The sequence below is a fragment of the Suricata suricatta genome, chromosome 1 (genome assembly GCF_006229205.1).
Source record: "Suricata suricatta isolate VVHF042 chromosome 1, meerkat_22Aug2017_6uvM2_HiC, whole genome shotgun sequence".
Taxonomy (NCBI): Eukaryota; Metazoa; Chordata; class Mammalia; order Carnivora; family Herpestidae; genus Suricata; species Suricata suricatta.
Genome location: NC_043700.1, coordinates 193923637 through 193948867, shown reverse-complemented (window position 1 = coordinate 193948867; position 25231 = coordinate 193923637). Strand labels below are relative to the sequence as shown.

At 56.8% G+C, this 25231-nt stretch overlaps 1 protein-coding gene across 1 annotated transcript in view; it reads right to left on the bottom strand.

The window, feature by feature from the left end:
• CPLX1 (complexin 1) overlaps positions 1 to 24703 on the bottom strand; it is a 34236-nt gene extending 9533 nt beyond the window's left edge. Inside the window, exons 1-2 of the mRNA XM_029949849.1 lie at positions 24682 to 24703; positions 23824 to 23932 (exon numbers count right to left, since the gene is read on the bottom strand). Coding sequence (XP_029805709.1) covers positions 23824 to 23854 — 31 coding nt within the window. The 5' untranslated portion in view covers positions 23855 to 23932; positions 24682 to 24703. The remainder of the gene's footprint in view (positions 1 to 23823; positions 23933 to 24681) is intronic.
• Positions 24704 to 25231: the final 528 nt, after the last annotated feature.

The window sequence follows — 25231 nt, the reverse complement described above, 5'->3', positions numbered from 1 at the left end:
GAGGCCGTGTGTGCGGGAAGCTGTGTGTGCTGGAGGCTGGAGGCTGTGTGTGTGCTGGAGGCCGTGTGTGCTGGAGGCCGTGTGTGTGCGGGAGGCCGTGTGTGTGCGGGAGGCCGTGTGTGCTGGAGGCCGTGTGTGTGCGGGAGGCCGTGTGTGTGTGGGAGGCCGTGTGTGTGCGGGAGGCCGTGTGTGCGGGAGGCCGTGTGTGTGCAGGAGGCCGTGTGTGCGGGAGGCTGTGTGTGCAGGAGCACCAAGGCCCTAATTTCTCTGCTGCATCAGCCACCACTTTTCTCATGAGCTCCTGATTCACAGGCAATAACAAAACACCTCCCAGACGCCCTCCATGACTTGGCCCACAGGACAGAGACACGTAATTACAGCCTTGGAGCTTGGCTGGCACCGCAGTGAGCCCTGGCCTCTGGGAGCAGAGCGGGCCGCCCATCACAGGCACCGTGGGTGGGGCTGGTGGGGGGCCGATCTCACCCTGGGGCGGTCAGCCTCTTGGGCGCCCCCGCATGGCCAGTAGGAGCAAGGCAGCCATTCCCATCAGCCCTGCAGGCTTCCTGGGAACTAGCCGCATTCATAAGGGGGCCCCCTTCCCCAGGGCTCTCTGTGCCTGCCATCCTCCTCCTGAGTAAGGGCCAGTGACCGCCCAATCCCACTCCCACGACACCCTTTTGTCGGCCTCACTGACACAGGTCTTTTAGGGTCTTGCCTCTGTCCTCTGATCCCGTTCTGAGCCCTCACATGCACTGCCCAGGGCTGGCGGAGTCCATGCCTTGGGGATGAACAGTGCGGCGGAAATGCACAAGAATCCCTCAGGTACGTCTGTGAGGGGGGGCGCTAACACCACTCCCCTTCTCCAAGGGGGCCTCCATCCCCGCACCGGCTCTGAGGCCCGGCTCCGTACTGCCCCCTTCCCTCCGCATTCAGTCACTCCGTGTTCTGAACCTCTGTTTCACGTGCTTGTATTGCCTCACTCCTGTGATACTGCATGGGTCCATGTAGTACTGAACCTGGGGAGATCCCTTTCCGGCAGATACCTGTGCCATATGCCCTTTTTGCCGATGACTCAAGAATGATACTCCCCCACCCCCGCCCACCCAGCCCTGTGAGCAGAGGAAGCGGTTTGGAAGGCCTCGGACTACGGGCAGCAGCACAACTCTTCGGCCGGCCAAGTGCTCTGGGCTCAAAGTTAGGTGTTTGTCAGGCTGGGCCCCACCCACACCTGTGGGCCTTCTTAGCTGCTAGGAACTACCGCAGGGTCTCTGGGGGGTGGGAAGGCCAAGGCCAACTTGCCACCACGTCACTGTGGGGACAGGGAGCTCTCCTGCACCAGCCATTTTGGTACAGATCCAGACTAACAGAAAAGTACAACCTCAGGGTCAGACACATCTGCAAGATTCTCTAAAGCATCTTTCAAGCTGGTGATTCAAGGGAGAGCAGGTCACAGAGTCTAGTCACTTACTCTTCCAATCGTTGCCCAGATGACGAGGCAGATTCTCTGCCCTCCGGGCACTGCTGTTGCCTCCAGCAGGTGTGGGGAGGGGCGGGAACGAGCTCCCACAACCCAGGAAGCAGCTGCAACTTTCCCAGCCTCTTTGGCCTGTTGGTCACCCAGAGCACCAATGTACCTCTCCCCCCTTGAACAAGCGAATTCACACTAAAGTGAGAGTGACCAGCTATTCTTCCTCCTTCCCAGCAAAGACTGGCAAATCAGTCTGATCTCCTCCCTCTCCTGGGAGGGGTGAGGGCTGCAGGGGCACCCTTACTTGGTGGCTCTAAACATGCGTCTTCAACACATCACATGGGCTATAAGACTAGTGATCAAATATGCATTTATTGAGTACAAGCTGTGTGCTGAGCTCTCCTACACTAAGTGTGGGCCTGGGAGGGCTGGCCCAGGGCCCTCTGGCTCTGAGTTTCATGGGCTCCCCAGGGTCCCTGGTGTTCCTGTCTTGGCACTAGTTGAGCTCTGGATGGTCCGTTTGGCCAGAGGGTCAGGGAAAGCCAAAGGAGGAGCTAGCCCATCAGTCAGAGGGGCCACCCTGGGAGGCTGGGTGCCCTCTCCCAGACCAGGGGTAAGGGGACCAGAGGGCACTGTGCAGCGGTGTGGATTAGTGCCACACTGGCTGGCAGCTAAGGCACTCAGTCTGAATGGGAGCAGCCTTTGGGGCATCCAAGGCGCCACATGGCCAGGACCACTGCCCCACCCCCCTCCCCTGCATGGCCTCCACTGCTGCACAGAACACACTTCCAGAAGCCCTACCTGGCTGGGAGTTAGAAGGGCAGCCAGCACCACAGCGGAGACTGTGGGAAGCTTGTTCCTGGCTCAGAAACCCAACATGCCATTTGCTGCCCTGGCGCGGACAAGCTGGGCCAGCCAGGGCGGGGCCCCCACTCCCCAGCCGCCAGCCGCGCTTACCGACGAGGAGACAGACACCCAGCAGTTCCACCCCGCACCCAGGTCCAAAGCCTCTGACTGTGGGAGCAGGTGGGATCTGAGGCTGGGGGTCCCAGGCTCTCTCCAAGGGGCAGCAGCAGCGGCAAGGGGCTGGAGTCTACCCCACCTTTCCCCTCACTCTTCTCTGAGCCTGAGTTTCCCAAGTGAGGAGTGAGGACCCAGTGCCCAGGGCTGGAGGCGCAGATCCAGCTGACAACCCCTGCATTCAGCTGACCTCCCGGGGCATGACCCAGCTCAGGATGAGGTGGGGGCATCTTTCCACTCAGGAGTGGGTCCTATACTTGGTGGGGGCAGGGAGTGTTATGCGGAAATCCAATAATAGCCGGAGTGAGCCACTCACTACAGTTCACAGAATGCCAGTGATTAGAAAGCATGGGCAGGAGGTCTGCACACCCACCCAGCAGCTGGGAGCTGCCAGGCCCTGCCTAGGCCCCTACCAGCCAATCCTCCTCCCTCGATGCCCCTGGGGAGGCAGGAGTGGAGTTACAGGCTCTGAAATTCCCACCTTAGGGCCTTTGCACTTGCTACTCTTCCTCAAGCTCATTTTCTGGAACTTTGTCCACTACTCCTGAAAACAGTGTCTGGCATGTAGTAAGTGGTCAACAAATATCTGGCAAATAGTGAACTTTAAAATTATTTTAAATATGTAACATGCACTTGGCCACAAGTAAAATCTTAACAAACCCTACCGCTAATGTCCTAGTCTGGGATGAAACACTGCTCAGTGACCAAGCTGCCCAGCTAACTCAGGCGGGAGGGGCAGCCCCTCTCAAGAGGCACTGAAACATCCCCATGCAAATGAATGCTCACTAAGTTTTTTCCCTCGCCTCTCTCCTTATGGAAAGCTCAATCTTAGACCTAACTGTAGAGACTAAAATTATAGACCTACTTGAAGAAAACGTAAAAGGAAAATCTCTGTGAGCCTGATCTCACACGAAGATCTCTCACGTAAGTGACGGAAGACTTGAACCTTAGAAGAATTACCTGGGCTTCATCAGCATCAAAGACCAGGCTGCCGGAGGTGCCGCTGTGTCCCGTCCCTGTGGGAGGCAGGATGGGCTGGGGGAGGCAGCAGTGACAGGCAGGGGAGGGGTCTCAGCAGCCACGGGGCCTCCCTGCCCCGGCTGCAAGGAAGGGGGGATGCAGGCAGCTGTGCACACGCCGTAGGACAGTGTATTGGAGTTCTGCTGAATTCCATAAGAAAATACAAATATCAAGTTCTCTCCACCCTGCACCCACCTCTTCTGCTGGTGACATGGCCACACACCTAAAGAACTCATGACAAGGGCGCCTGGGTGGCTCAGTCGGTTGAGCGTCCGACTTCGGCCCAGGTCATGATCTCACAGTTCGTAGGTTTGAGCCCCGCGTCGGGCTCTGTGCTGACAAGATCAGAGCCTGGAGCCTGCTTCCAATTCTGTGTGACCCTCTCTCTCTGCCTCTCCCCGGCTCATGATCTGTCTCTGTCTCTCAAAAATAAATAAATGTTAAAAAAAAATTAAAGAAAAAAAAAGAACTCATGACAGCCAGGGAAATGAGGTGGACCGGCTACTTGTGATATTCACAATGCAAATTAACTGCCTTGTGCTATATATTCACTAAGGGGCAAGGTTCCAGCCACAATAGCTATAAAAAGTAGAAAATACTTTGGAATAAGTTTAGCAGAGAATCCACAGAACTTGCACATAGAAAGCATCGTCCTCTTAAACCTGAGGCTTTGCATGGACACCGCGAATTCCCGACAGGCCAGCCTGAGATGGCAAAGGTACCAGTTACACCAAGATTAATGTGTGACTGCGCACAACTCGGATCATACTTCCAACTAAAACTGCAATAATTCTTTCTTCTTTCTTTGTCTGGGGTTTGGACCAAATTAACATTCATACGGTTATAGTACAGATGTCAGGAAAGGCCCAACTCACGCGCCAGAAGAAAGACGCACCCGCCGCGAGTCTCAGAAACGTCCGGCGAGCTGCAGGCGGTGCAAAGGTCACCAGATTGGAGACGTTTGAAAACAACGTCCATGCTGGGCACGTGTGCCCTCTCCCAGCCTCCAGGGACAGGTGGGCGGCCACGGCAGTGTGCGCAAGCCACCCGACCCTCTCCAGCCGGCCTTCAACCCCACAGCCCACCCCTCCCCAGCAGTCCCGGCAGAACAAACGCGCCTCCCTATAGGAACTCGGGCCTGTTTGCCGCAGCTGCAGCCCGGCCGGAGCCAAGGTGACATCTTGGCCACACAGCCACATGGTCATGATCGCCCACGCCAGGGAGTCCAGGCTGTGAGCGCGGGGCACTGCGGGTGCGCTGACGGCCAGGTGCAGACAGAGGAGTGGCACAGACGCCTTGTTCGGAAAGCCGGCGGAGAAAAGCTCTGTGTACGAACATACCCACGTTTTACGATAATTTAAAGACAGAAGAAGGATAGGCAGGTTACAAGCCAGGTTCACACCAAACCTAAACCCTGAACAAAATAGCATGAGTCCTTTTCAAAGTCATGGAATGTGGACAAAAAGCAATGAGATGTTGCTCTACACCACAATGAGACCCCACTGTACAGCTGTGACTATTACAAAATAATAGCAGTTAAAAAAAAGAAAACCAGAAAGCTAGCCTTGGTGAGGAAACCAGAAGCCTGGGCGCTGTCAGCGGGGAGGGAAAGGGCACAGCCGCTGTGGAAACAGCGTGGAGTTTTGAAAGAAACCGGAGAAGCACCCGGGGATCCAGGAAGCGCTCCCCCGGGGGACTGGAGACGGCAGGACTCACAACGGCCGACAGGTGCAAACAACCCAAATGTCCATCCCATGGTGGATGGTCCAACCACACAATGGACTATTACTCAGCCCAAAACAGGAATGAAATTCTGACACCTGCCACTGCACGGATGAACCCTCCCAAATGTCATGCTGAATGAAACACGCCAGGCAGGGAAGAACAAACACAGTAGGATTCTGCGTGTATGGGATTCGCCCGAGTCGGAGAGTCACAGAGACAGGAAGTGGATGGTCAGGGGCTGGGGGAAGCGGGTAATCAGTGTTTAATGACAGAGTGTCAGGGAAGATGAGAAAGTTCTGGAGATGGAAGGTGGGACGGGACCACAGCACTGTGAATGTATTCAATGCCAGTGGGCTCCCACTGAAAAATGGACAAAATTGCACCTTATACAATTCATATTTGTCACAAAGAAAGAGAAGCATAAAATTGAAGTATACTAATTTATTTATATTGAGAGACAGAGAGAGAGAGAGACAGTGCAAGTGCACAGAAGTGGGGCAGAGAGAGAGAGAGAGAGGAGAGAGAATCCCAAGCAGGCTCCACACTGCCATTGCAGGGCCCAACATGGGGCTCGATCCCACAACTCTGGGATCATGACCTGAAACAAAACCAAGAGTTGGATGCTCAACTGGGCCCCCGGGCACCCTGAGAAGTATAAATTTAGAACAACCTACAATCTTATGTCTGAAAAAAAAAATGTCAAGCTGCAGAGACCACCTCAGTGCTCTCAAAGCAGGAAGAAGATCATGTCTCTGAGGGTCCGGGAAGTAGAGACCCCCGAGAAACAGTGACACCAGGAGCATGCCCACCTCCGGGCTGCGGTGGGTAGGGACCTTTTCTGACGACAAATGCATTAGGAGATCTGGGCGAACCACGATCAGTGCGTGCCGGGACCTGGGGCCAGGAGCACCCTCCATGAGCCCTATCCCCAGGAGGGCAGCCGGTGCTGCGGACCCCCCAGATCGCTCCTGTGGCAGCAGGACACATGCAGCGAGCCACACGCCGGCCTCACGTCACAGAGGAGCAGCCCCGGACAGCAGGAGGCGTGGGTGGGCACAGCCGGCAGCAGAGCCAGTGCGTGAAGAGGGCGACGTGGGTCAGGCTGCAGGTAGGGCCGCTAAGGGCGCCAAGACAAAGAAACCATACAGGTTACAAAATTAGGAAAAACGAGTGAGAAATAGCTGCAGATGGACATGAAAACGATCAAATAACATATCGTACACCGTATTCTAACCCGCCTGAAAACATGAATGAAGCAGATTTTCTAAAGAATGTTGTCAAAAACTGAGACTATGTCTAAGAATTCACAGATGGAGTCTTTCAAACATTCAAAAAACAGATAATTCCAATGATACTTAAAATGTTCTTGGAAAGGAGAAAAAAGAAGGAAATTCCCCTGGTTATTTTTGTGAATTCTACATAAGAACGATGCCAAAAACTGCAACGGAGATGAGAGCAGCGGGCCGGCTCCTGCGGGGACAGTGTGGGACGCCACCCAGAGACGGGAAGGGGCGCTGCCATGGCTTACAGAATTCTGCAGGAAAACAGAGTTGGTTCTCAGCGGGGTCCGTCTCTGGGAAGTAAAGATGGCTCTGCGTTAGAAGATCATGCTCCCATCGCCACCCGTGGGCACAGGCTGCGGCGCACACGGCCCAAGGCTCCCGGGTGGCCCGCCTCCTGTCCCTGCTGGCCTCTCCTGGAGAAGTGCAAGGCCGCCCTGCCCCTCCCCCGCTCGCGGCCAGGGGCAGGGTGCGCCGACCCTTCGTCCTCCTCCATCGGGAGAGGCCGGGGGCTGCTGAGACCAGGGTGCGCCGACCCTTCGTCCTCCTCCATCGGGAGAGGCCGGGGGCTGCTGAGACCCCGGCCCTGCCCATCCACTGCTGCCTGCTGCGCGGCCTTCCTGGTCCCAACAGAGGCGGGCGTCGGGCGGGACCTCAGGGTCTGGTCCGAGTCCACGCCCACGTGCACAGCCACGGCAAAGACAGGTGTCCTCGTCTCGCACCCTGCTTTTAAAAGTTATAGAGCCAAGTGACATCGTAGAAGTCATGCAATGTGACCTCTGGGCACGTCCATGAAGCTGTCAGCACCACCAAGGTCACGGACACATCTGTTCCCCCAGTTTCCGGGTGGCCCTGTGTGATTCCTCCCACCAAACCAGCCCAGACAACGCTGACCTACTTTCTGTCCTTTCAGATTAATGTGTGTTCCCTGGAATTCTGTATAAATGGAATCCTACAACAGGGAGGAACCGGGGGGCGGGTCTGGTTCCATCCACTCAGCCTAAAGCTTTCACGGCTGTGCCTATCAGCGGGTCCTCCCTTCCTACTGCCTGGTCGGCCCGTCACGTGGACGCACGTGGTCAGTCTCTCCACGCGCCTGCCCGTGCCCCGTGCACATCGGGGGTGTTTCCAGTTTGAGTCTCTGATGAATAAATGCTCTGAGCCTGTGTGTGGACAGGGGCCTTCAGCTCTCGCGGGCAGATCCTAGCAGGGAATTGCTGATTATGTGGTACATTTAGGGTCCACTTCTGAAGAAACGCCGAACTCTTTTCCAAACTGCTTGCACCATAGCCAGGCCCCCGCTCCGCTGCGTGTAGACCCGCGTTTGTTGCTCTGTGCCCCTGTCCGCGCCGGCTGTCGTCCGGTGTGACTCCAGCGGTCCAGGTGGCCGGGCAGGGCTGGCCCCTCACGGCCGACAGTAACGGTTGTTTTTATATCTTCTTTGGTGGAACACCTATTCAAATTTTTTGCACATTTTCAAAAACAAACTTTTATTTTAGATTTACAGATGATTTTTGGAGAAAGAGCACAGAGTTCCCACATACCAGCACCCGGTTTCCTCCGTTGTTAACACGTTACGTTAATGTGATAGATTTGTCACAATTAAGACGCTATGCCGGTAATGATACTATGTTCAGACGTCCTTTTCACCTGATGTCCCTTCTGTCCCAGCCCCAATCCAGGACACTATGTGACATTCAGCTGTCGTGTCTCCTGAGACTCCTCTTGACTGACAGATTCCCAGGCTTGCTTTGTTTTTGATGACCTTGACAGCTTTGAGGACTTTTTAGGAGATTTCTGTCTCACAATTCGGGTCTGGCATTTCTCTCACGCCTGTACTGAAGCTACAGGTCTGGCGGGGGGGAACCCCAGAGGGGGAGTGTCCTCATCACATCCCCTCCAGGGTACCTGCTTCCAACACGTACCATCACGGCGGCGGGACCCTGACAGCCCAGCCCGCTTACCAAGGGAGCGTTGGAGTCCACAGTCTCCTTCTGCCCATTTCGTAAACGGGTTGCTGGTCTTATACTGAATAGTGAGAGTGCTTTATAGATTTTGGATACAAGCCCAGTTTTATCAATCTGAAAGAACTAGCTTTGGTTTTCTTTTTCCCTTTTTCATTCATTCCTGCTCCAAACTTCATTGTTTCCTTTCTTCTGCTTACTCCACGTTTCATCTGCTATTTTTTTCCTGGATTCTGATGTTAGAAGCTGAGGTTAATCATCTGAGGTATTTCTCCTATTTGAATAGGGGTATTTAGGGACAGGTTTTCTCTGAACACTGCGTTAGTGAATCCCACAAATTCTGATTTTTTAATTTCCATTCAGTTCACCACACTTTCTAGTTTCCCTTTAGACCCATGGACTATGTAAGAGTGTGTTGTTTAGTTTCCAAACGCTTGGGGGGATTTGCCGGAAGTCCTTTATTTCTCGTTCCACGCCACTGTGGCCACCATGGTCAGAGAACGCGTTTTGTGTGATTGGAATGTTTCACATTCATCATGACTTGTTTCAGGGCCCAAGTATGTTCTGTCTTTGTGCCTGTTCCGTGTGTATTGGAAAGACTGCGTATCCTGCTCTCATCGGGAGTGTTCTCTGAATGTCGACCAGCTCAGGTCTGTGGAGAGTGGTGCAGTCTCGTGTATCCAACTGCTTTTCTGTCTGTTCCATCAGCTGCTGGGTGTCTCCCCCCAGATTGAGGGATCTTCTTGTCCTTTATGCTCTCAACCTGCCTGTTTGCACATCTGTATTTCGCAACCCATACTAGGTGTGGAGCCAGTGAGACGGTCACACCCTTGTGACCTGTCAGCATCTTTGTCACTAGGAGAGGAAGTTCACCGTCCCTGGAAACACCCTCTGCTCTGCAGTCTACTTTGTGCCATGTTAACGTAGGCAGTCCAGCTTCCTTTGGATCAATATTAACCTGGTTCATCTTTTCAATCTTTTTACTTTTACCTTATTTATGTCTTTATATTTAAAGTGAGTTTCTTCTGGGCACCAGAAAGTTGGGTCTTGATTTTCTTTCTTTTTTTTTTAAGTTTACTTATTTTGAGAGACAAAGGAAGAGAGAATCCCAAGCAGGCTCTGCATGTCAGCACAGAGCCTGATGCAGAGCTTGAACCTACAAACCGTGAGATCATGACCGGAGTCAAAATCAAGAGTTGGACGTTAAACTGACTGAGCCACCCAGGCACCCCTTTAATGCTTTTTTAAAAGTTTATTACTTTTGAGAGACAGAGAAAGAGTGCAAGCAAGGGAGGGGCAGAGAGAGAAACACAGAACCCTAAGCAGGCTCCAGGCTCCAGGCTCCGAGCTGTCAGCACAGAGCCCGATTCGAGGCTCGAACTCACGAATCATGAGATCATGACCTGAGCCGAAGTCAGACGCTCAACCAACCGAGTCACCCAGGCACCCTGACAATCTCTGCCTTTTAATGAGAGTGCTCCAAGAGCCACAGCAGTAAAGGCCTTGAACCCCACTGCACGTGTCAGGGCGGGGAGAAGGGTGGCCTCGGTTTCGGGGAAAATCACCCGTGGACTAAGCGCTCCTGGGGACCCACCTAATGAAGCCCCAGAATAAGGCAGGAGAGAGGCCGTGTCACAGCGACCAGAGCACATCTGGAGAGAAGCGCACGAGCATATTTAGGAAAACAAATATCTAGCACCTAACTGGACAAAACTCAGAATGTCTGGACCCAGTGAACAATTATGGGAGGTGCCAGCACGAGGGGGGGGTCAGCCCACGACAGAGAGACCGCCCCCAGACCCGAGGAGCCGACCATATAAACACACACGATGAGACTGCTGAGCCCCAGAGCTAAATGGCAAAAACCAAGCACAGAAAAGTACTAGTAAGTAATAGAAAATTCACCTCAAACATATAAGTCGTAAATAGCAACTCCACTGTGCTCAAACCTTGTTCAGTAAGTGAAAGATGTTGAATGAATTTAATTTAAAACGAGCGCATTTTATTCATCAGCCAGCTTCACAGGACCCCCGTGGGGAGCACGCAGGTGACGACGCACCGTGCTCCACTGTCTCCACTGTCGGGGCCCCAGGCTGTGCCATCTTTCTAGAGGCAAGGCCTGGAGCGCACCTCCTCCCACGGCCTCCCGCTCCCAGTGGGAGGACAGACTGGTTCCCCGGAGGTGCCTCCTCCTGCAGCCCTGGCACCAGCGCCTCCAATGACAAACTGCCAGAGGGACAAGTGTCCTCTGCGAGCCGCCTCTCGCCCAGCACCTACGACGGCCGGACTTGGCGTTTCACCTACTCACGCTCGTCCGTTTCCCACACTGGAGCCGGTGTTTCCTGAGCGCTGATACTGTCTGTCTGAGCGTGGTAGGAACTCAGCAAATACTGACCAGGCGACAGGACGCAAGTGCGGACACGTCCACGCCTCGCGGTCTGGAAGAGCAAAGCGCGGGCCGGGGACGCACGGCACTCCTCGGGTAGGTCGATGGCGGTGAAGCTGTGCCCGCTCACCCGGGCGCCAGATACCAGCTGCGAACTCCGATCATCCGCACACCACGTGCCGGCTGCACGCCTACCCCCTCACACGTGACGCCGTGCCGGGTGACGGGCCGACCCCACGTGACGCTGTGCGGGGTGACGGGCCGACCCCACGTGACGACGCCATGCCGGGTGACGGGCCGACCCCACGTGACGCTGTGCCGGGTGACGGGCCGACCCCACGTGACGCCGTGCCGGGTGACGGACCGACCACACGCGCTTGTCGACACCCTGCACAGCCCCCTGAGGTGGGAGTAAAGAAATTTAAAAGTATAATCGCACGAGGCCGAACGGAACCGGAAAGGAGAGAACACGGAGGTGAGAGGCCGGGCCTGGGAAGCTGGAAGGCAGCCGCGCGGAGACCCTGCGGGGACACCGATTGGCCGGCAGAAGCAGAGGGGCGGGGCCGAGGTGCGCAAGGGGCGCCCGTGCTCCCCACACGGGGCTCCGCCACCACCCACGCATCGAGCGGGACTCAAGTCGTCGTCTCCCTGGGGAAACCGGACCAGAGAGAGCCCTGCAGACCCGGGCACCTGGCGCAGAGGCAGACTGTCCAGCTGCAGGTGGGCACTAAGTGCACAGAGAGAAGACGCTCCCCAAGCCCCTGTCCCTTGCCCTGTTGGCAGACTCTGCCATCCAGCACACAGGGTCCATTTTTGCGGAAGTGGAACCACGGCCCCAAACAAGACCTAAAGATCCTGATTCTTGGGGGGTTCCCAAACACAGCGACCAGCTCAGCACGAGCTTATATGACAGGTAAGTCCAGAGTCCCACACAGCACCCAAGACCCCCGCCAGGCTTTCATAAGTCACTGTGAATGCACAGCCCAGGAGCGTCTCCACCGTGAAGACCAGAGGCGCCCAGAGGACATGGACAGCACAGAGGATGGGGGTGGCCCTCATTTTTATTTGCATTTTATCTACCTATATTATTTTAAGTTTATTTATTTTCAGTGAGAGAGAGAGAGCAGAGTAAGGGCAGAAAGAGGAAGAGACGGAGAATCCCAAGCCTGATACGGGGCTCAAACCCACAAACTGTGATATCATGATGTGAGCTGAAACCAAGAGTCAAATGCTCAACTGACTGAGCCACCCAGGCGCCCCACAGGGAAACTTTTAAAAAGAGTAGTTTAGAACACACAAAAGAGCCTTGGAAGTTAAATACAAATGTAGAAATTAAAAATGCAGTTGAGCAGCGCCTGGGGGGCTCAGTCGGTTAAGCGTCAGGCTCTGGCTCAGGTCAGGATCTCATGGGATCAAGCCCCAAGTCGGGCTCCGTGCTGACAGCTCAGAACTTGCTTTGGATTCTCTCTCCCTCTTTCGCTGTCCCTCCCCCACTCATGCTTTCTATCTCAAATAAATAAACTTTAAAAAAATCTTAAAGGCAGTTGAACAGTTAGAAAATGAAATTAAGGAAACTTCCCAGAAAGTAGAACAAAAGATATCGAGATGGAAACCAGGAGAGAAAATACAAGAAACAGAGAATCCATTCTCTCTCTGTACCTCTCCCACTTGTGTGCACTGTCTCTCTCCCTGTCTCAAAATAAGTAAATAAACTAGAAAGAAAAAAAAAGAAAGAAAGAAAGAAAGAAAGAAAGAAAGAAAGAAAAAGAGAAAGGAAGGGAGGAAGGGAAGGGAAGGGATGGGACGGGAAGGGAGGAAGGAAGGAGAAAGAAAGGAAACAGAGAATCTGTGCAGGAATGGAGAGCCCCCCTGGGGTGGGGGAGGAAGAGCACTTGACAGGGTGGCCGAGGGAGCAACGGAAACCGGTGTCGGGGACTGAACGCCGTTCACCAGCGGTTTCGAGGCCAGACAACAGCAAGGCCCCTGAACCCGGAAGCCCAGGGGCTCCTGGGCGGCTCAGCTGGGTAAGCGTCCGACTCGATTTTGGCTCAGGTCTCCATCTCATGGGCTGTGAGGTCACAAGTCAAGTTCTGCACGGACCGCACAGAGCCTGCTTGGGACCCTCTCCCCTTCTCCCCTCCCATGCTCGCTCGCTCGCTCTCTCAAAATAGACAAATAAACTGTAAGCCAATCAATCAATTAATTAAAATCCTGGGACCTCAGAATTCTAAAGCTGTAGAGAAAACTGTAAAAGCCTCTAGAGAGAGGAGATTAACAAAGCAGGTCATGTAAAGAGCACTGGAAATAAGAATAGCATCTGATGATTCAACAGCAACTTTAGAAGGTGGAAGACAACAAAAAAATAACACCACCATTTTTTTTGGATGTTTATTATTTTTGACAGAGAGGGAGAGCATGTGCCTGCATGTGTGCAGGTAGGGGAGGGGCAGAGAGAGAGAGGGAGACAGGATCTGAAGCAGGCTCTGCACTGACAGCAGTGAGCCTGATGTGGGGCTTGAACCCGTGAACTGTGAGATCATGACCTGAGCTGACGTCGGATGCTTAACCCACTGAGCCACCAAGGTGCCCCATAACTTCACAATTTTAAGGGCAAAATTCTTCTGAAGACATCACTGGGGCATCTGGGTGGCTCAGTTGGTTGAGCTTCTGACTCGATTTCAGCCATGATCCCCGGGTCATGGGCTCAAGCCCTGAGTCAGACTCTGCACTGGGCATGGAGCCCACCTGATTCTCTCTCTCCCTCCCTCTTGCTGCTCCTCCCCTGCTTGTGCATGCACACAGGCGTGCACTCTCTCTCAAAAACAAAAAAATTTAAAAACCAACTACCAATCAAGTGTGAAGGCACAACACAGAGACTTCCTCCCGATGCACCCTGCCACAGAAAGTTCCCAAGGACCCAGCCCGGGTTGAGTGACAGCCTGGGCAGCAGCCAATGCAGTGGGGGTGAGACGCACCAGAGCCCTGGGGCAGCTGCACTCCATCTGGAACCTTCCACAGCACAGAAGTGTCGTGGTAAGGGCTGCTTGCTGATGTGGGAAGCGTGAGAGTCCACAGAAAATTGGGCAAATGGAAAACGAGACACATGTCGGCTGCAGGGCAAACCAAAGGCTTTATCGTGAGAAAGAATCGTGTCTGTACTGGCCTGCTTGGCGCACCAGCGAACGCGCTCACGCCGTCCTGATGACGCCAGCACCCGGCAGACGAGGCCCCGGTAGGAGCGTGGGGCCGGGGTCTGGCAAGAGCTCAGTGCCCCCTGTCCCATAACGTCTGAGCTGGTCGGAATGAGCACACAGCCAAGAAGCACACGGGGACGCACGCACACAAGGACACTTCTCGGGGGTGACTTGAGGAAAATGCTCCTTTTAAGTTCCATATTCTCTTATTCAGTGTCGATCAGAATCACACCTTCCCCCCACGCCTCTGCCAGGAGGGTGAGGGGAAGTTTGATAAATATTTACAAACAGCTCCTTGAACTTGGAGTAAAGTCTATACTGATTCTGTGCCCATCACCCAAAGGGTGGGTTTCTGTCTAAATCCGTCCACAAACCAGCCGAGACTTCCCTGAAACCCTCGCCTCCGAAGGGCTGCTGTGAGGAGGGACCCGGGACCGGGTCTACTGCTGAGCCAGTCAGGCAAGAGGCCCTCTCCTCTCAGCCTCAGGAGCCACCGGCCGGCCCTCCCGGACTAGTTCTAAGAACCCTACAGCACAGAGGACTTTGCAGAGTCTTTTAAAATTAGAAATAGATCTGTAGGCATCCCTCCTTGAAAAAATATTTTTAAATAAAGTAATGGGAGATTCTAACAGGTGAATTTTAAAGCAACATTGCTTCTCAATTTTCTGTATCACTTCCTTACATTTTTCTGTATTATTTTGATTCCCTACAATAAACATCTACTTTCATGTTAGATAAATAGGTACGGATATCTTTTATAAAGTTGAACATGGGCGCCTGGGTGGCTCAGGTCATGATCTCATGGTTCGTGGGTTCAAGCCCCACATCAGGCTCTGTGCTGACAGCTCAGAGCCTGGAACTTGCTTCGAATTCTGTGTCTCCTTCTCTCTGCCCTCCCCCCTCAAAAATAAATATTTAAAAAGTTTTAAGTTGAATGCAAAGATCAAAATATTTCTTATATGTTAAGAGGATGCACTGCAATAGGAATCTCCTGGATCCAAATCCCAGACGGGAGGCTGGTGTGGCGGAGGCTGGCCGCAGAAGCCCCGTGCTGGCACTGGCAAGCGCTCAGGACACACATGTCATCAGAGCTGAAATAATGTTTTAGTATATGTGCTGCTGAAGCGAGCACTGAAATAATGTTTTAAAAGGGCATGTAGGTGCCAAAGCCTGCAGAAGGTTTTTAAAAAGAAATCTAAGTCCATATATTAAAATACATAAAACAGCAGGAAAGCCTTTTAAAAAGGTGAAGTTAGGCTGACCGGCCACATTAGTCACGTCAGCTGTAACAATGCCCACGGAACGAGGGACGCTCCGCCACAGCCAAGTCCTGGTCATGGGCCGGCAGCCCTGCAGAGCCCCCGAGGGGAAGGCCTAGGACAGGGTCTCCTCTCCATCAAGGTCAAGGAACAAAGGAGGAGTACAGCCTGCTGCCGGCCAGCTCCCACCTCAGCCCACTGCTCAAGGTCAGAATAACAAGCAAGGACGAATCAGTTAAAAACAAGTTGGCTTCTGCAGGGTCCTAGCTGGCTCGGAGTCCCCACCCCTCCTTGGAGGGGCCGCATGAGGCCCTGGGGGCCCTGTCTCACCCTGGGGGCCTTCCCTCAGGCACTGTGAGGCACCGGCTGGAGAGGGACCCGGAGATGCCTTGTGCCGGAGCCCCACGCAGGCCCTGGGCCTGCCTCAGCCAGTCACCACTGCTGCTGCGCTGAGTGCATGACCCTGATTCTCTGGGGCGCCCCTCTGGTTTTTGTGCCCCGAACACTTCACCTCTGCTGTCAACTGCTTTTGTGGTTTTGCAAACCTTTACTAATCATCTGAGGAGTTTCCTCCAGCCGTGAAAAAAGTCCCCCTCCCCTCCCCTCCGTGACCACCAGATGCTCCCTGCCCCAGGGGGAGGGGGCCGGGGCCTGGGGAGCTGGGCGCCAGGCGAGAGCTCAGGTCTTGGCTTTCAGGCAAGGACAAACAGAGACAGAAGCGAGATGAAAACGCCAATTAGTGAGCCCAAACAGAGCCAAGCTCCTGGACAGATGGCAGCCGGACAGCTCGAGAGCGGCTGCCATCTCCACGGGTCTGCCCTCCGTTCAGCCCCTTCGGCGGCCGCCCCTTCGCCAGTGCTGACACCGAGGCTGGACAAGGACCCTCATCAGCTGAAGGGGACGAGGACCAGGGACAGGAGAACTCCCCAGGTCCCCACGCCTCCTGGCCTTGAGTCTCAGGGACTTCCCACGGTGTTTCTGGCCTGGGAAGGGCGGGCCTGCTGGACAGGGCATCCACGTGGCCTGATGGACAGATGGAAGGACAGGGGAGACTGACGCCGACATGGGTCTGGGCAACTCAGAGGGAAGCTTGCTCCCCCTCACGGCCACGGACCAGGTACAAAGCCTGGAGTGGCAGTCCGCACTTCCAGAACCTTCTTTCTGAAGGAAAGCTAAGTCCAGGGTGTCCCGTATCTCTGAGGCCAGCAGCTCTGCTAAGGCTTCCCCAAGCCCATCCCCCTCTTCTACTGCCCTCACCCCTCCTCTTCCACTGCCCTCACCCCTCCTCTTCCACTGCCCTCACCCCTCCTCTTCTCTCCACCCCTCGCCCCTCCTCTTCTCCTACTGCCCCCATCCCTCCTCTTCCACTGCCCTCACCCCTCCTCTTCTGTTTGCTCCAGACGCCTCCCCCTGCCACACACACAAAGCATTTGTTGTCCTTGCCTCTCCGGGGAGGCCCCAGGCCTGTGGGCTTTGCTCTTAAACCACTGGGGGCCAAAGTGTGGAGGCAGAGGCTTGGGGCCAACACAGCCTGGGGTGCATGCAGTGAGGAGCACCCTGCCCTCCAGAAGCCCACTACCCAGCCCAAAAAGGAAGGCTCAGCACGAGGTCCATCATTTCTGCCGGGACGAGGCTGCCGTGTGCACGGAGATGTCAGAAGCAGTACTGGTGCCAAAAGGCACAGGTGTGGCCCCCAACCTGCTTGGAGGGCCTGTCAGAGCCACTCCCGATGGCTGCAGGACCCAAGTGTCAACCTCCTGAGTCCCCGTCTGCAAGGAACTTGGCACCGAGCACCCAGACCCAGCACTCAGTACCCTCAGCACCAAGCACACAGCACCGTCAGCAGCCAACATTCAGACCCAATAGTCAACACCCAGAACCCAGTACTCAGTCCTCTCAGCACCTAGACACAGCACTCAGCACTGACCACCCAGCACCCACTATATGGCACCCTCAACAACCAGAACCCAGCATTCAGTACTCTCAGCACCTAGCATACAGCACCCACTATACAATACCCTCAGCACCTAGACCCAGCACTCAGCACTCTCAGCACTAAGGACCCAGCATCCTCAGAACTCAGCACATAGCACTTAGCACCTGGCACAATACATGGCACCCAGCACTCAGAACCCAGCACCCCAACCCTTTGCTGGGCCCTGAGTGGTCACCTGACCTCAGCCCATCTCCTCAGTCTGGAAGTCACAGTTCACAGGCCCATGGGACCAAAGGGGACCTATAGAACGGAACAGGGACGCTTTCTTAACCCTGACAGGCTATTTCTATAAAAAGGAAGCCAGAGGTCCTTCCTGGCTGATTTCTGCAAGAGTGAGAGGGACCATGTCCCCCCAACCCCCATCCAGATGAGCAAAGTGAGAGCAACCCCAGACAAGAGATGTGTACGACGCCCAAGCACACACAGGCCAGGAGGAAAGAGTGCGGGGACCCCAGCCAACGCCACCACCCCCCCCTGGGCGGCACAGGGGTGCTGGGCAGCTGCCGGCCACCAGCAGGAGTCTCAGGACGGCCCTGTCCTCCCCTGCCTCGCCCATCACGACCTGGGCTCGGGTTTACCACGCCAGAGTCTCCGAAATCGGCGGCATCAGGGTCTGTCCAGACTTGATGCTCCTTCTGCTGGTCTGACGCCCCAGCATTAAATGTGCGAGGTTCCAGAGCCAGACGAGCAGTCCCTGGTGTTCGTGCAAGATCACCGTGAGCCCCGTCACACAGGAGCTATTAAAACAAATGCTTTAATCCCAACCAGGATCTCTTGCCAACCAACAAGGCAAAAAAATAAATGACTTTACCAGTTGAAGTGCATTTATATCCATCTTATTCCCACACTGGGGCGAAAGCTTCACAACCGAGCTGTAGCTTCATCAGCCAGGACCGCGCTCCCCTGAGGGGAGACTGTCCTTCACTGTTTTAGGGAGAAGAGGCAGCTTCTCTGTGCGCCTTCCAGCCTGAGACATGTGGGGCAAGTGGCGTCTCTCCTGCGCCGGGGGAGGTACGTGCAGGCCGTCTGGGAAGCCCATTCTGGATGATGTTGGCATTTTATCGTTGGGCTCTTGGGGGCTGCCCGGGGAGAGCCCGGCTCTCAGGGGTGAGCAGGGGAAGGAGGAGGCGCCCCTGCCCTTGGAGGGCTGATGCATCTGGAAATCCAGACTTCCCAAGTTGATGTAAGCCAGGTACTGTGAGCTGCCTGCCCAGTGCCGCCCACCTTGTTTGGAGGGTGAGGTGCCCGCCTGGGCCTCACCTTCACAGACCCTTCTTTCCCATGACCCACAAATGGGACCCCTCTGTAAGCTCCCATAGACACATCAGCTAAGCAGAACACGGGCTTGTTCCCTGGGCCCCTCCCTTCTTCCTGCCCTGTTAAAGGGACCAAGAGCAGCGCTGGCCACTGGGCGAAGCAGGCCAAGCATGGAAGCCCAGGGAAGCTCGTGGGATGACAGGGCCACAACGGAGCCAAAGCCGGGCCCCGGTGGCACCACAGAGCTGCCGAGCCACCACCGGACACCTCCTCACACGGGAGGGACCAGCCTTCCCGGCCCCTCTCTGTTTCTCTAACGTGAATCAAAAGCATCTTTCTTGGGGCAGAATTGTAGCACGTCCCCCCCTGCAGCCCAGCTCGGCCTGTGGCTCCACTGTCCTTCCCGAGGCCAGAGGACCTGGCCTCACCTCGTAGTGCCCATCAGGGCAGCCTCAGCCCCACAAAAGACCCCCGGGCCGGGGAGCCGTGGGACCAGCCCTGCCCTCAGGACCTGGGTTTTGGACCGGGTGGGGGTGCCCGGCCTCGCCCTCAGTGCGAGTCCCACGGGTTACTGGGGGTCCGGACAGGACCACCCAGGATCTCAGGCTGTCTCTACAGCTCTGACCTGATGTGAAGCGAGGGTCTGCGAGGCGAGGTGAAGGCGGGTCTGGGAAAGAGCTCCTCCCGAGCTGCGAAGACCTCAGGCTCCTGGCGCTATGTCCCGGAAGCAGCCACAGGCGCACACGGGCTGGGAGCCAGGGCACCAGCCAAGGCGGGGTCTCGGGCTGCTTAACAGAAGCAGGTGCCCAACAAGGAAGGAGGCCCCCAACTGGCCCCTGCAGTGGGGGAAGGTGCCAGCGCCGAGGGAGGGGCTTCTCTGCCCAGGGCTCCCAGCTCCCAGAGGGAGACTCAGCTCACTGCCCCCACACCCCAGCTTGTGTGATTCACGAGGATGCTGCCCTGGTTCCTCTGGGGTCTGACCCTGGCAGCCTCGACACACTCAACGACCCGGCCCCACGAGACTCCCAAGAGGGTGGCCCAGCAGAGAGCAGACAGCCTGCCACCCGCAGGGTGCAGAAGCCCTCAGAGGCTCGCCCTGGGCTGTGTACCCGGGAAACGCTGTTCTTTTGTCCACGGAGGTGTGGGTGGCCCTCCTCCATGCCCCCACAGTCTTGCTCGGTGGAGAGGCTGTCCCCACTCAGACATGCACACGTCCGTGTTCATTCTCTGACCCTCACGCCCCATCCTCCTCACACAGTAGACCACAGGCCTCATGCCCTCACCAAGACAGGACAGCCTCTCAGCCAAGCCCAGACCAGGCGCTCTGCCCCCAGGGTGGCCCCAGGCCCCAGTGACCACAGCAGCAGTGGGCCACTGGAGTGCTCAGGACAGAAGTGTGCTTGGTGAGAAGCCCCTCCCTTGGGCGGCCACTGTTGTCCTATAACGTTCTCCTCCATCTTCTGCGGTCTTCCACACCTGTCCCAACCCCTGCAGCCCCTGGGCCTTTGCACATGCTGTGCCCCAATTTCCTCTGCACATCCTTGAATCCCACCTCAGACGTCCTCTCCTCCCTGAAGCCCTCCCCATGCCCCCGCAACCATCCCCAGGGACCTGAGCACACTCTGGACATGGAATGTGTCATACTAAGGCTAATCAACAGGATAACCAGCATTAAAAACCAGTGTTTACGGCCAAAATAGCCATGTGGTGCCTGATTTAGCCTGATGAGGGCCCACAACCAACCACACTGCGCTGACAGCTGCCCACGCTCCAGGGCCGTGTGCCACTTCCTAGCCTTGGGGGAAAACCGTTTTCTCAAATTACACCCTTGAGGATCCAGGGCCCCAGGTCCCCATACAAGTGGCCCAAGCACCTGGCCACTTTGTTACCGGCCCCAGTCCACCACTCGAGCTGCTGCCACAGACTTTGCACGTGTTTTCTGCTCTGAGGGATAAGCAGTAGATCAGGGGGTCTTGGTGGATCTTGGGGTGGCCCAAGACCATAAAAGCCTCCAGGATGTTTTCTGAGAACAAACTTGCCAACAGCTGGGTGCTTTCTCCGCCGATCTGGCCCCAGGAGACCCCTCCGCAGCCAGCCCTGCACGGCGCCTCAGCTCCCCGCCTCAGTGCGGACCCTGCACACCCGTGTCCAGGGCGCCACATCTAAGTTTGAAGGAGCCAAAAGTGCCCGCTAGTCACTCCACAAAGAGCTCAGGCCCTGAGAGCAGATGCCCCATGGACCCCACCCTCTCAGGCTGCATCTCAGGAGAGAGACAGCCACCACGCAAAGCTCCTCCCGTGTCCACTCCAGGGGCCCAGGGACTGGAGTGTCTGCAGATGCTGCCACATCAGGGGAAGGCGCCCCGGGAGCCACCTGTCCCCTCCTCTGTGGCCCATGCCTGTCTACCTCCTGCAGAGAAGCAGCTGGACACGAGGTGTCTGTGAGGTCACTGGTCAGTGCCGATGGCTTTGCTGGGATGTGACAGGGCGGGACACTTGTGCCCACCCACGGTGGTGCTAAGGGCAGCCCCTAGCCCCCTCCCTCCCCCTTCTCTTCTGTAGTGTGGCAGGCGCCCAGGGGTCCGTGCCCTGCTCCCAGGTGGCCCTGTGGTCCCCAGGAAGTCCAGTGGAGGAGAAGGCTCTCAGCAAGGGCCACACAGCAGTGCACTGGCTGGGCTCGGCTTCAGCAGGGGCTGGACCACAGGGACCGGGCGGCAGCAGACGTCACCAGGGCTCACAGGAAAAGCCTGGGGTTGCCTGAGCTTTCGCCACTGTCCAAACTGTGGCAGAGCTACTTTGGCACTGGCACCCTGTGAATTCTGGGCTGTCAGTTCCTCATACCCTGAGCCCCCAAGTGGACAAGGCCCTACAGAAACCGCCCTGCACTTGGCTGGGGGGAGGGGGGAGGGGGTGGACTCCCTGCTGCTCTGACCCTGGATTCTGGAGTCCTGTAGCTGCCATTCCTCCCAGGCAGCCACCTCAAAGCCTCTGTCCCGAGCACAGACCTTCTGTGAGATGCCTGGTCAGGGAGACGCAGCAGCCCCGTGAGCTGCGGGCGTCCCTGGTGACCACAACTGAACTGGGCTTCGTGGAGCCGGCCAGTGTGGCTGTGAGGGCCGTCACCACGGGGCTCCCTCTGGGCCTCACTCCTTCCCTCCCTCGCTCCTGCTGTAGGTCTTCCTCTGAGTGTGCAGGTGCGTGGTCTCTGTCTCTAGCCCTGACGCCATTTCTCAGTTTGTGTCTGATAATCCCGCCCTGCGTCTGCCCCTCCACCGTGCGCCCTGCACTCCCGGGTCTTGTCCTGTTTCCCTGGGCTCCTCGGTGTTCGTCTCAGTGTGCCCTGTCCCCCTCGGTTGTTCTGTTCCAATTCTCCATCCCCGAAAGTGGCAGCTGTGCCCAACCCCCAGCCTGTGCCCCACTCTCTCTCCTGCCTCTATGTCCCTCCAGCCTGCCCCGCCTCTTTCTCAGTGGTTTCCCAGCTATATCCTACTGTGCCTGGTTCTGGCTGGGTCTGTCTCTCTTGGAACACTTCTGGTGTCTGTCCCTCTGTCTGAATGTGCTCATCCTGAGAGACGAAAACGATGCCCGCCAGGGAGAGAAAGCACAGAAACAGAACACAAGGTCTTGCCCTGGAAGTCACGCAGCGCTCAGCCTCAGCAGTGTGGGCTGGTGAGCATCAGGCGCCAGCACCGGGCGGGGGCACCCTGTGCGTGGCCGCCAAGAGGGTGCTCCAAAGCACCTCTGCCCCCCCCCAGCGCCCACATTACCCTGAAAAGCCTGCCCCGTCGCTGCCGCAGGAGAAACTCTGGGCTGAGATGGAACAAAGGGGCTCCAGGCCGGCAATTACACAGCTAATTTCAGCCGTGTAGACAGCCAGATCAGATATTCCAGTTTTCTTACAAACCCACCTCAGGGCCTGAATTAGCCACCTAATTAATTATCTGTAACAGCCTGGGGTTGGCTGGGTGGAGCATGGATTGCTCCTGGTGCCAGGGTGCTGGCTTGTCCCTGAATCATGTCCCGGTGACGTAATCATTGTAATTAGACTCAACCTGCAGCCTCTCCTTGACCACAAAATCTTAGAAATGGTGGCCCCAGGAAGGCCCAAATGTCACTCACTTAACTTGTGGTGAGCAGAAAGGCAGCCCCCCACAGGCCCCTGCCTTGGGTTTCACGGCGCTGTGCCGTCCGCACCTCGATCCTGCCACGATGGCCCCAGTGGCTCCCCTCCTCCAAAAACACGGTCCTGATTCCTCCCACCACTGCAGACGCGTCACCTGACTCATGCCAGGCTGCGAATGGCACCAGGTCAGGGCGTGGCCCACAGAGGCCGCCACCAAAGGAAGGATGGCAGAGTCGGGTCTGGGCACAGGCTCCCACCGCAGCGAGCTCCGGGAGCCGGTGCTGCACCAGGACAACTGGGGACCACTGCATGGGCTCCACGGGCCCCACTTGAGCAGACTGCTCTATGAGCAAGTGCGTGCCACTGTGGACTTCACCGCCCTCCCACCTCCTAGCCAGGGTCTCTGGCCACGGTGATGGCCTTCTGCACCCAGCAGGCACAGGATTCCCTTCAGATAAGAGTCAGCAGTGTTAGAAGGGTAGTCCCCTCCCTCAACACACACACACACACGCGCGCGCACACACACACACACACACACACACACACCCCAGAGCACTGCCTCCGTGGAACAGGACCGGAGCCACACCAGCTATCCTGGCCTCTTCTCTTGTCCCTGAGCTCAGCCAGCCCTGGCTCCCTGCACATGCTGCTGCCCCCACCCTGGGTGAAACCCACAGGGTACAGTTCCAGCTCTGGTTCCCACCCCCACTCTACCCTGCACCACCCTGCGGCCTCCCGTGGCTTTGCCCACCAAGAACAAGGCCCCAGGGGGCCACCAGACCCTGACAGGGCTAGCCGCTGGTGTCTGTCAAACTGACACTGCTCCAGGCGTTCCTCCCAAGTCCAAGGGAGGGTGCTGCTGTTTAACCCTTGACCCCATTCTCAGCACTGTCTGGCGGGCTCTGCCCTGACCACAGCACACCAGCGTATTCCTTCCCCCACGGCCTTGGTCCCTACGCCCCTTTCCCTGGCTCTTTCCTGACCAAGGGAGTGGGCAGGTGTGTTTTGGGGGGACGTGCAGTGAGGTCTGAGGGTGACCGTGTGCTGCCCGTGCCCCCGCGTGTCTGCATGCCATGGTGGTTTATAGCAAGCGACCAGTTTGGAGCATCGTGCCCCCCACCCTGCTTCTTACCTCCCAGGGCCTGTTTCATCACGAACTCCATGACGATGGCTTTGATTCCTCAGCGGTGGCTCCTCCGGTGGTCAGAACTCACATGCAAGTGCGTCCAGGAGTTCTCTGCCTGCAGAAGAGGAAGTGGTCACGGGTCACCCTGATCGGGCCTGGGGAAGAGCTTTTTCTCATCCCCACCTGACGTCCCGTGAGCGTAGGTCTGGGGTCTGAGGGAGCATCATCTGACAAGCCCCTCACACCTTCCGGCGGGACCCTGACACTGACAGGGACCCCTGGGAGGGCCTGAGGAGGGGTCTCTGTGGAGGAGGGTTCCTACCCCATTCCCCAGCAGGGCCTGCAAAGTGGTCTCACCTGGCCCCTGGGTTTCTGAAACTAGTTTTTGGTGGCCATTTCAGGGATGTAGGCAGGGGTGCTCATGACTGGGGAGAGCACAGATCAGAGGAGCCAGGTCCGGGCAGGCCCGAGGGGTGTTTGAAGGTGACTGGCTCTTCTGCGTCCTTTCTGGGCCACAGGGGTTGGGGGTCTGCCTGAGGGACAGGCGCAGTGGCACGGGTGGGGTGGGCCTGAGTGCATGCCCCTTCCGAGAGGCCCCCTTGGCTTCTGACAGAGCAGTCTCAGGCGATCGGTTCCATCCAAGGGACAGTCCAGTGCCCACCGCCACAGTGAGGGTGGGGGTGGGAAGGAGAAACCACAGGGAATCCAGCCTTCAGGGAACAAATGTAAATGGAGAAGGGGGGAGCAGACCACCCTTCCACCTGCATCTGCATGGGTGGGGCGGTCCAGGGTCCAGGTCTGCTGAACTCTGGTGGGGAGGTGCTTCCTGTAAAGTCAACAGCTGCAATACCCCTCCCTCCCCACCTGTGGGGTCTGCTCCTGGCAGGGAACCCCAGGTCTCTGGACATCCAGTGTTTAGGGTGTTCTCTGCAGACGGAAGGGGACCCGCGTTTGTGAGGCCTGGCGAGGGCTGGCTGGGTGGCAGTGCCCCCGCCTCCGCGCAGAGGGCTGGCGCACAGGGGCGCCCTTGCCGCAAAGCAGATTCTCTTCCAAACTTCTCCCCCTGGCTCCTGAGGGGGATGGGGAACTCAGGGTCCAGCCACAGAGAGATTCGGGTGCTGCTGGGGCTTCCCCTAGGGCTCCCACTGCCGCCCCGCGCGGGCCGGGGCTCCCGCTGCCACCGCACCCCTTGGCTTTGCGGGCGGGCGAGTCGCCCGGCTCTGCTGAGCGGCCCTCGGGCGGGAGCGCGCCAGGAGAGAAAGAGCCAGAGCACCAGGGAGGGGAAACGGAGACGCGGGAGGCCGGGGACTCGGAGAAGGAGCCAGAAATAGGCAGGGCGCGCGCCGGGACCGCGGGGCCCGCTTCAGCACCGCGCCGGCGGACAGCGCCCGCCCAGGGCTCGGGAGGAGCAGGC